Here is an 11,341-nt window from a genome sequence, read left to right as displayed (position 1 = left end):
CTAATTCCTTTTTGGGGAAGGGTTTTTCATCTAAGCAGAAGGAAGTTCTGAATCACAGAAATCAGAGGAGTAGGACATAGTAATTTGTTGTCAGTGGTGGGATAGAGAAGCTTTAATCAGCTCCAATGTTCTAATTAGAATGATGTGTAAAACTGTGAATGACTTAATTATTCTCAGCAATACAATGATAGAGACAATTCCAAAGAACTTGTGATGAAAAATTCTATGCACCTCCAGAGAAAGAACTGATAGAGTCTGAATGAAGATTGAAGCATACTTTTTAAACCTTCTTTCTTTTTCCCTTTCTTTTTTCTTCTTTTTTTTGATCTTCATTATCTTTTGCAACATGGCTAATATGGAAATGTTTTGCATGACTGCACATATAGGGGAGGGGAGAGAGAGAGAGGGAACTAAAAATTTATAAAAAAAGAATTAAAATTTGTTTTTACATGTAATTGAGAAAAAATAAAATAAAACTTTTTTTTAAAAAAGAATGATGTGTAAGTCTAAATGTGTGGGATCCCTTCAGTTAATTAAGGGAGACAGCATGGGGTAGATAGGTCATTTGACAAGAAACATAGCAATTGTTATGAGAGTGCTATTGTTGGGGGATCTGGGCCCTTAAAAGGAAAAGCCCTTGAACTTTCCCACACAACCCAGCCTCTGAACCCAGTTCCTGGTGGTTGCTTGAGGCATCTGGCCCATCTCAGTCCACCCAGATACTCAATAATTCTTTTAACTGTCCTTTCATTGTGACCCTACCACTTAACTCCTTTCATTGTCTGTACTAGGCCCACCCCAGGCTACTTGTCACTCCTTAATCCCATTCAAATCTTCCCACTGTCTTTTTCTGTATAAAAGTACCAATCTTACCCCCATTAAATTGAGCAGACTCATTAGGAATCTTGCCCACTTCTACTGGCAGTACAATAGCACAGATTCTTAGAATCTTTCTCTTCTATTGACATTACAATAAACTTTGTTACTCCAGCTGAAGAAGGCTTGAGTGTTTGAATTCTTTCGAGGCAGATCCTCCCCGTACCCTTGCATTTTGGAGTTCCCAGCACCCCAAACCTCAGCACTTTGTGAGGGCTCTTAAAGAGTTTACTGGGGGGGTGGGGAAGAGCAGAAGTGTAGGAGTGTTGTGATGGTGGGGATGAATTCTCAGGCCAGGCAGCATGATTCCTCCTTTCTTGAGTACTTACGGAATATTGTGCTTAGCTGTTTTTTTTTTTTTTTTTTGGTCTTTGTCTACCCAGAACCTAGCACAGTGGCCTGGCCCACTGTTGTTGTTCAATTGTTTCAATGGTCTCTGACTCTTTGTGACCCCATTTAGGGTTTTCTTAGCAAAGGTATTGGAGTAATTTGCCATTTCCTTCTACAGCTCATTTTATAGATGAGGCAAATACGGTTAAGAGACTTGCCCAGGGTCACACTTAGCTAGTAAGTGTCTGAGGTCAGATTTGAACTCAGGAAGATGAGTCTTCCTGATTCCAAGCCCAGTGCTCTATTCACTCTGCCACCTAACTGCCCAAACCTGGCTCATTAGTAGGTACTTAATAAATTCCTGTTAAATTAAGTTGATTTAGGGGCACCATATTTAGTCGACAGACTTTTATTAAGTGCCTACTATGGGCCTGGCACTGTGCTAAGCACTGGAATGATATTAATTAGCTCATGACCAAAGATGGGGCAACCAGGAGGGACAAGGGTCTGGAGACATTACCAGCAGATAATAATAGCTAGTATTTATGTAACACTTTGGTGCTATCACTATGCCCAATTATAGATGAGGAAATTGAGGCCAACAGTGGTTAAGTCTGAGCTGCCCAAGTTCCTACATTCAGTAAGTATAAAAGGCAGGATTTGAATTTGTATATAGCTGCCTCTAGGAAGGGTTGATAGATCTTTAAGGATATTAGGTTTTTTTTTTTAAGGCCAAGTTAGGTATCGGGTAGAACGAAGGACTTGGAATGAAGATCCGAGTTCGAATTCTGATTCACTCATTTATTATCTGTGTGATTCTGGGCAAAGTCAGTTAGCCTCTCTATGCCTGTTTCCTCCTCTCGCTGTGTTGTTGTGAGCGGCAAATGAGTTCACATATGAAATATGTTACAATATGTTTGCTAGCTTTAAAGAGCTATATAAACCCTGGCTATTGTTATTATTGTATTACTTTCATATCCTTTGCTCAGTGCCGTTCAGCATTCTGTCCTTGCACAGTCTTGGAGGGACCACCTCCCTCCCCTTTTCCTTCCACCCCTCCCCTTCTTCTCCTTTGCTCCTCCCCTTCTCTTCTCTCCCCTCCCCTCCTTCCCTTTCCCCTCCCCCTTCCATCTCTCCACTTCCTTGTCCCAACAAGGAGCCTTTAAGGACCGAATCCCGCCAGAGGCTGCGCACGCGCACGCTCACTAAGCGCCCCCCCATCTCTCAAGGCCTGGAATACTGAGGGCGCGGAAGGGGCGTGTCGGAAATGACGTCACATTGCTAGGAGACGGTCTCGGAGCGGCCGCTGTTTCCATCTAGTAGCAGGCAGGGCTCCGGGGTCTCCCTGCCGGCCGCGACCATGTCCATTTCGGCTCCCACTCACGGAGTTAACGACAAGGACAAGAGCCACGCGGGGTCGGAGAACACCTACATCCTGCGACCCAACTTCCAACAGAGGCGGGTACTGGGGGTAGGGCCGAGGGCCTGCGTGCGGGCCGGGAACAGATGGCTTCGGCTTAGGAGCCGGGGTGCGCTGGTAAAATTATAACAAACGGCTCTCCGGGAAGGGGAACCCTCAAAAATCATGCACGATAAATTTTATCTTAATCCTTAAGATTTCTTCTAAGTTTCGAGACAATCAACAGAGCAATAAATCGAATCCCGATAGGTGGACCGTTTGCCAATTTCTGAGGTGTAAATGCTCACCCTGAAAATTTAACAATCGGCTCTGGCCGGTGTAAACGGGCTCCGGCACTCCCTTGGTGGGGAGCCACAGAGGCAGGGGAAGAGAGGGCGGGATTCTCGGCCGAGGCTGGATGTTTGCAAGCTCGGGTCCGGTCGTGGACTCACCTGCAGGGGGCATCAGAGTACGGCTTATCCCCCCCCAACTTTGGAGGTGCTCAAGGCGCCCCGTTTTATGAGGGGTAAGCCGTGGTTGGGCAAGGGGCCGGGCCCCCTCCCCCTAATGCTCCCTCCCAGCCCCCTCCCCCTCTTTTACCCCTTCTCCCCTCTCCTCCCTCCTCTCCTCTCCCTCCCCCCTTCTCTTCCTTCTCTCCCTCCCCTCCTCCACCCCCCAACACGTCATCATTGTTAGTCTTGACCCCCTCACTCGAAGGCCTTATTACATTTGCTCATTGTGGTGAGGGGCTGATTCTGGGTTCTCCAGGGCTATTAATGAATGCGTTAATCAGCCAACATTTATTAAAATGCCTCCCGGTGTCCCAGGCACCGGGGGTTAAAAAAAAAAAAAGCAACAATCTTCACACAAGAAGTTTATATTCCCACCCTAGAGGCAAAGTACATAAGTATGAATAACAAATCTGTCATTAATAATAGCTAGTATTTATATATTATATGCAAAGCATTTATAATCATCTCATTTCATCCTTACAAACAACTCTGGAAGGTAGGTTATCTTCATTTTACGGATGGATACTGAAGCAGACAGTTTAAGTCACTTCCCTAGGGGTCACACAGCTATTAAGTATCTGAAGATGAATTTGAACTTAGGTTTTCCTGATTCCAGGGCCAGGGCTCTCTCCTCTAGCCACCTAGCTGCCTAGAGCTTTTTAGGTTCTTAATTACTTGCCTGACACTGAGCTAAGTACTGGGGATACATATGCAAGCAAGATAATGCCTGCCCTTAAAGGAAGTTCAAGCATTGGATCTTATTGTTAGAATTTGTGCTTCACTTGTACAGCCTATCATTCTCTCCCTCCCTGTGCCTCAGTATTCCTAAATTTATTCTTCACCTTCATTGTGACTTATAGTTCCTATATCCCTCATTTTCTTATGCCATTATCACTGATCTAACTTCACTTTCCTCCTTTCCTAATTTTGACTGTAGAGTTAACCAGTTCAACTCATTAACTCTTAAATCCTTTGCCTCCTTGTCCCATTACTGTTCATCCCTTGCCAGATTCCAGCCCTGGAATACTCCTATGCTGATGAACAGAATTAGAGGAAGTCCTACAGCTGTGCTGAATTTTATATATGTATATCCTTTTATTCCTCTCTAATTGATTTTCTATCTCATTCCCTGTCACTACAAAAGCTGTTCAAAACCACTGCCTCTTAACTCCTCAAGCCTACCCAAACTCTCATTTGAGGACCTTCCCCTCTTAATGAGAAAATTGAGGTCATTAGTCAGGGAGGCCCTTCTCCTTTTCTCTTCATCTAAAAACTTGACATCATCCTCCAGTCCTTAATATTGAGGCGGCCCTTCTTGCCAAAGCCAAACCCCTCTGTGTGTGTGCCCAAGTGTCCCTTAGCCTTAAAAAAAAAACCCCATCATTAGACACTACCATCCCCTCAAGCTATTGTTCTATTTCTCTCCTCCCTTTTTCAGTCAAACTCCTAGAAAAAAAGTTATCTATCCTGATATTCCTTCTTCATACTACCTAGTACAGTCTTCTTTTAAAATTCAGTTTCATTTTAGTTTTAGTTCCAAATTCTCTTCCTCCTTTCCATCCTCTCCCCCATCTATGTATGGAGAAGACAAGAAAAACAAAACCTACTACCAATATGTATAGTCATGCAAAATAAATTCCCTCATTAGCCCTGTCCAAAAAAAACGTAAAGAAAAAGAAAAAAAAGAAAATGTGCCTCAATCTATGCTGTAGTCCATCATTTCTCTCTCTGGAGGTAGCCTGTTTCGTCATGAGTCCTTTGGAATTGTGGTTGGTCATTGTGTTGATCAGTTACTAAGTCTTTCAGGGTTCATTAACTTTGTATTATTGTTATTATGTAAATTATTCTCCTAAGCTCTGCTCATTTTACTTCACATCAGTTCATAGAAGTTTTTCTGAAACTATTCTCTTCATCATTTCTTATAGCACAATAGTATTCTATCACATTCATGTACTATAGCTTGTTCAACCATTCCTCAATTAATGGCATTCCCTGTTTCTAATTCTTTTGTTGTTCAGTTGTTTCAGTCAAGTCTGACTCTTTGTGAACCCATTTAGGGTTTTCTTGGAAAAGATACTGGAGTGGTTTGTCATTTCCTTCTCCAGCTCATTTTATAGATGAGGAAACTGAGGCATAAAGGGTGAAATGACTTGCCCAGGGTCCAACAGCTAGTGAGTGTCTGAGGCTAGATTTGAACTCAGGAAGATGAGTCTTCCTGACTTCAGGCCTGGGGCTCTGTCCACTGCACCACCTTGCTGCCCCTTCCAATTCTTTGACACCACAAAAAGAGCTACTATAAATATTTTGGTACATATGAGTCCTTTTCCTCATTATTTAATATCTTTGGTTTGTAGATCTAGTATTCAAGTATAGATCATATTCCTGGGTCAAAAGGTGTATGCACAGTTTAGCAATTTTTGGAGCGTAGTTCTAAATTGCTTTTCAGAATGATTAACTAGCTGGTGGAGCTGTCATGGCCCCACCAACAGTGCTCCTAGTGCATTTTCATAGGCAGGCCCCTACCCTTGAAATGTTCTCAATCATCTTTGCCTTTTAGAATTGTTACTTATGTTCCTTCAAGACTGAGCTCAGGTGCCACCTCCTCTGAGTAGCCTTCCATGATCTCCTCAACTAAAAGCATTCTCCCCTCCTCACATTTAGCTATTCTCTCTGTATTTCTCATTTCTTCCCATCATTCTCTACTTTGTTATAATTATTTGAATATTTATCACATTCACCCCCTGGTGCAGATTTCCTGAGGGCAGAGATTGTCTCTTTGTATTACTAGTAGGTAACACAGTGTTTCGAATATAGTTGCTTACTAAATTTTAATGAGTGAATGGATTGTTTGTCCAGCTTATGAAAATTCAGCACAGGTAAGGTAGCAAAATTTCCTTTATCTCTTCCTTCTCTTAACTAGGACACAAAATTTGATGCAGAGTGATCAGTATGTGATGAAATTGAGGAACCTGGGAGCTATAATCTCATATTCCAAAGAGTTGAGAGAGACTTAATGAAAAAAGGTTCTTTTTTTTGGTAAAAAATCTTAACAAATATAAAGAAAAATACTAACAAAATAAAACCAAATAAAACCATATATATAGATATAGATATATGCTATTTAAACAAAAATTATTTAATATTTCTACTTTCTTTTCTGTTTTATGTGTAAAATTTTATTTTAACTTTTAATAAAACTTAGTGAAAAGTAGGTCTGTAACCCTTTCTCTGTACTTTGAGGCTGAATACTTAACCTGACACTAACATAGAACTGGACATCAAGACCTTTCAAACTTCAAGTGTCACCAGATTTTGGAAAAAGCAATTTCACTGTTTCCTCATTTTTTTTTGCCATTTGCACAATAGGTATACTAAATGGTATGTTCATTTATCTCGATAAATGTCTTTAAAATCTTTAGTTGACAAACACTGAAAAAGAGTTAAATACATTGAAACTGTGTAAAAGATGGAATAAAATTGGGAAGTGAAATGAGATTGAGATTATAAAGTCCTGGATCGGATTTCAGTGCATAGTGGTTGATTTTCTGTTTCATTTAGGTTCCGACCCTCTACGGTGAAAGAATGCATCCACACCATACTCAAGGAAGAATTAGCAACTGCTCAGTATGAGCCAAATGAAATGCCTGCCCTCACAAAGTTTTTATCAGAGAGCATCAAAAATAAATTAAAAGGTAGTCACAATGATTTCTCAGAATATTTCATTTCCCTCTTATCCATTCTTTTATAGCCTCGCCGTGGAATCTGATGGTTCATCAGGTACCTGCTTATTAGTATCTAATTGCCAAGAATAATTTGGATGACACTCTATAAGTAATACACATTGATGGGGTTATTACTTAGCCAGCAATGTGTGGGAAAGAATAAGGATAAGGGGGAAAAATAAGTTTAAATTCTGGGTCCCTTTGTGCCCAAGTCATGGATGTTTTCCTATAGATAAAGCCAACTATTTTTAGACATAACTATTGGATGAGAAGCCTTTACCTCATTGGGAGGCATGTGAAATGAGGGGGGGCCCTTTTCCAGAATACATATCCCATTGTAACAGAATCATTGTTTTCTTAAGACTATTTTCAAAGTAAAAAAGCTACAATTCTACCAAACAGCCAGATTTCTTGTTCTAGTATTCAAGACCATCCATAGTCTGTCTCTAACCTACCTTTCTGAATGCTGGTCCAGTTTATGTGGTCTACTCATTGAATTGTCTTGCCTTTTCTTTTGTTCATGCAATTCTTACTAGCTGGGATTCTGTCCCACAGCAAATCCTACTCATTTTTCAGTCCTACTCAATTTTTCATATTTCTGGTCCTTTGTTGTATGAAGTCTCTCTAGACCATTCCAGCCCTTACTGAAAACTAAAAACTCCTGTAGCACTTATTTTCAGTACTATTCATTTGGCAATTAATCATGTATGCCTTATGACATCTCTTATTAGATTGAATTATTATTTAGCTATAGTTTCACTTCTGTTTTGTTTTATTTTCTTTCCCCACTTATAAACTCCTCAAGGGTAGGGACTATGTTATACCTGAAGTATCAGCATGGTACCTTGTTCACCATAGGCATTAAATAAGTATTTGTTACTTGATTCCAAAGTGAGTTGCTTTGCTTTTGTTTTATTCTAAATTTGTTAGCTGTTACAAGTTCTTGATCTGATAGCATTCAGTCTTAAACTTGACTTTTCTGGGTAGATGTGTACTTGCCTGGCCTAGTCCTGACAAAGATCCATCTCTCTCACCCCTCCCCCCCCCACTTCCCCCAAATTTGTATGACTACTTTCTGTGGATTGTTTCTTGATATTGAAAGCTAGGGTACTTATTTTTACTGTTCTATATAATGTTCTTTATATAGTGGGAGTGTTTTTTTACAAAATGGTATCATTTCCCAACATAGAAAGTTGAAGCATTTGGTTCAACTATCTTCCCTAAAATAGTTTTGTTTAGAAATTTCTGGATTAAAAACTCAACAGTTCAGTTTTTTTTGGAGTATAGCTGTTCATAAGCACTGAAAAGGAGGTACACAGACAGTACTTTTCAGAAAAACATAATGTAGTTCAGGTAGAAAACTTCTCATGTTTGAAATGAATTGATTACTTGATTGTTCTAGCAAAATGTGACTTCTGGGTTATTTGGGTCATTTTATATATCCATTCCTTTCCTATTGATTTGCTTTTGTTGTCTTAACAGAACTAAACATAGTTTTAAAGAACAATTATAAGATAGATATGCTCTGTGATATGATTATCTGGGTTCTGGTTGCTTCAGTGTTTTGAGTAAATATAAATGGAACTTGATATAAAAATTTTTACTTTTTTTTATTTGACTAAGAAAAAGACTGTAATTCATAAACTGGCCTATATTTATGCTTCCTGCTCTGCTGCTTATGGTGATTTTAGGGTGAATTTCTTTTTAATAGATAATTTCACTCTATTTGCTTATAACTCTATGTTCTTCTCTTTCTTCCCTTTTAGAATTGGGATTTGACCGGTACAAGATGGTGGTACAAGTAGTGATTGGAGAACAAAGAGGTGAAGGAGTAAAGTAAGTCCTTGCCATCACTTCTTGTTTTTTGGGCTTCCCAAAAGGATTCATTAGGTTTATTGCCTTGTAACAAGATTCTTTTTATAAGAGTATATGAAAACAACCCAAGTGGAATGTTAGTGATAAAATGAAAAAATAGAAAGAAATTGTGGTTCTTACTGGTACTGACTAGTAAAGAGTTAAATGTGAATGTTGAGGGGCTCTCCCACATTTCCCACTGCCTATTGGACATTTCAAGCTGGATGTGTAGTTGGCATTTCAAACTCAATATGTCCAAGACGGAATCCACTCTTTTTACCACCCCCACCAAACCCTAACTTCCCTATTTCTCTCAAGGGTACCGTCATCCTTTCAGTCATGTAGATTTACAACATCAGAGTTGTCCTTAACTTCTGACTCTCTTTTATCTCCCAAATACTGTACAGTCAGTCTTATTGAGTCTACCTTCACAACATTTCTGTCTCTCTCCCTCTTTCTCTTATGACAAATTTGCTTTGTAGTACTCTGCCACATGATTAACTTATTTCTAAAACGAGAACCTGGGTGACATACTTCACCTGTATTTTTACTGAAAGATAATTTAAAAATTTTATCAGCTGTCATGCAACACTTAAATAAAGGAACTGGACCAAATGAATTTTGGTTTGATGTACTTGTAGGACTATGGAAGGGAATCATTTTACTGCTGCAAGTGTAACTTGCCTTAGTGAGACATATACTTACAAATTCTTTTCTAGGCCACTGGACTATGTGTAGCACAGTATAGCCAATGATGTAGAAATCTGAAGCCTTTGTGGTTTGGTAAAAAGAGCACTGAATCTAGGAGTTAGGAGGGACCTTGGTTATATTTCTGAATCTTCCATTGACTAGCTGTGTGGCCTTGAGCAAGTGGACTGACATTTATGGGCCAAATTATTTTCATATATAAAATAAGGGAAGCAAATTAGATGTTGTCTTGGTTCCTTTCCAGATGTAGGTCTTCGATCCTTTGACTAGATAACTTCTTATATCTTTTTCAGCTCTAAAGTTCTCTTATCCTGTATCCAATGTGACTAATTTAGTGTTGAAACTTGGGTATTACTGACTTTAAAAGCTTTTAACAAACATCTCAGCTGATGTTATATATAAGGATGTCTTCAAGAAAACTTATCAAAGACCCATTGCTCATATCAATTATAATTCAGATTCCTAGCATATTGATATTTCCCAATTCTTTTTTGACTGGTTAGTATGGCTGCTCGATGTTTCTGGGATGCAGACACAGACAACTACACTCATGATGTTTTTATGAATGTAAGTATATTTGGAACTTTTTTTTTCTTCCTTTAGAGATATAGAGATTTCCAATCATATCAAAAACAATGGGGGCAGCTGGGTGGCACAATGTGGGGCAGCTAGGTGGCGCAGCAGATAGAGCACTGGCTCTGGTGTCAGGAGGACTGGAGTTCAAATCCGGCCTCAGACACATAATACTTCCTAGCTGTGTGACCATGGGTAAGTCACTTAACCCCAATTACCTCACTTAAAAACAACAAAAAAACAATGAGTCTGTGAAGAATATTAAATATGAAATATTTGAATCAGTCAAGATGGTAGTGATAGTATTAGTATTTATTGTGGTTTTGCATTATCAAACTCAAATGAATGTATCAAATAAAAGGCATTAAGACCATTTTGTGTATAAGCACTGTAACCTTCATGATTGTGAACTCGAAAGTAGCATAATATTCATTCAACATGTACTACGTGCACTGCTTTGACAAATTTCTGCTGTGGGGTCCCAACCAGCTTGGTAATGATTTTTTCTCCTTTTTCCCAGATACTAGGTATACCTTAGAGCTTTTTCTTAGGCCTGAGCACTGCTATATTTCTTTCTTTCTTTCTTCCAAAACTCTTCTCTGGTGCCTTCTTATAACTTGGAGGTGGCCCTGGGTTTTCAAAGGCTCTGTGAATGAATGAAAAATATTAAGTTCTTACTAAGTGCCAAGCGCTGGGGACAAATACAAAAGTGAAATGGTTCTCGTCCTCAAAAAGCCTGTGTTCTAATAGAAGGGGACAACACATATGGGGAATGATGGACAAGGGAGGGTATTTTAGTGAAGGAAATTACAGAGATGGTGAATGAAGCCAAATTTGATATATTTTTTTCCCAAAAGCAGTGGTAGTATTGATTTGATTATGGTTCCTAGAGCAAAGAGGTGGAAAAAAGGGAGAGATATGCACACTCCAGGGTGGAGGGCAGGTTTGGATGCATCTGTTCTATGCCTGGCTGTTAAGATAGAGGGGCTATTTGAGGCTGTGCTCACTCTCTCACCAATCAGGTAGCTCATTCTCAAAGCAGGATTTCAAAGCTTAATGGATTCATCTTTGTCTCATCTACCTGTGATCCTGTAAGTACCACCCCTAGCCTTTTGCACAATTTTGTTTCTATCAAGATGAAAGAAACAATATGAAATGAGAAGTTTGCCAAGCTGCAGGGCACGAGTGCCCCTTGGCGGGAAGAGAACTGCTAGGAGAAAGTTGAAGGTACCAATACAAGTCAGCACTTTATCTGTTACTTTTTTTTTTTAAGCCAAAAACACGGTTTATTGAAGATTCACCATATTAGCCAGACTCTTAAGGAATCTGAGCATCTGTGAGTTTTGGCTAGATTGTAAGAATCTAAG

The 11,341-nt window shown here is 39.5% G+C and overlaps 1 protein-coding gene and 1 long non-coding RNA gene across 2 annotated transcripts in view; one reads left to right on the top strand and one right to left on the bottom strand.

Annotated features, from left to right (window-relative positions):
* Nucleotides 1–2,451: 2,451 nt before the first annotated feature.
* Nucleotides 2,452–11,341, top strand: part of LOC114030466 (choline-phosphate cytidylyltransferase A) — an 86,026-nt gene continuing 77,136 nt past the window's right edge. The window contains exons 1-4 of the mRNA XM_027845297.1: nt 2,452–2,664; nt 6,676–6,809; nt 8,606–8,675; nt 9,905–9,966. Coding sequence (XP_027701098.1) covers nt 2,567–2,664; nt 6,676–6,809; nt 8,606–8,675; nt 9,905–9,966 — 364 coding nt within the window. The 5' untranslated portion in view covers nt 2,452–2,566. The remainder of the gene's footprint in view (nt 2,665–6,675; nt 6,810–8,605; nt 8,676–9,904; nt 9,967–11,341) is intronic.
* LOC114030468 overlaps nt 10,559–11,341 on the bottom strand; it is an 18,930-nt gene continuing 18,147 nt past the window's right edge. Inside the window, exon 2 of the long non-coding RNA XR_003567611.1 lies at nt 10,559–10,620. This is a non-coding gene — a long non-coding RNA (uncharacterized LOC114030468). The remainder of the gene's footprint in view (nt 10,621–11,341) is intronic.

Source organism: Vombatus ursinus, unplaced genomic scaffold, assembly GCF_900497805.2.
Source record: "Vombatus ursinus unplaced genomic scaffold, bare-nosed wombat genome assembly UNPS02014959.1, whole genome shotgun sequence".
Taxonomy (NCBI): domain Eukaryota; kingdom Metazoa; phylum Chordata; class Mammalia; order Diprotodontia; family Vombatidae; genus Vombatus; species Vombatus ursinus.
Note: the sequence above shows the minus strand (reverse complement) of the source record. Positions and strands in the feature narration are given on the sequence as shown.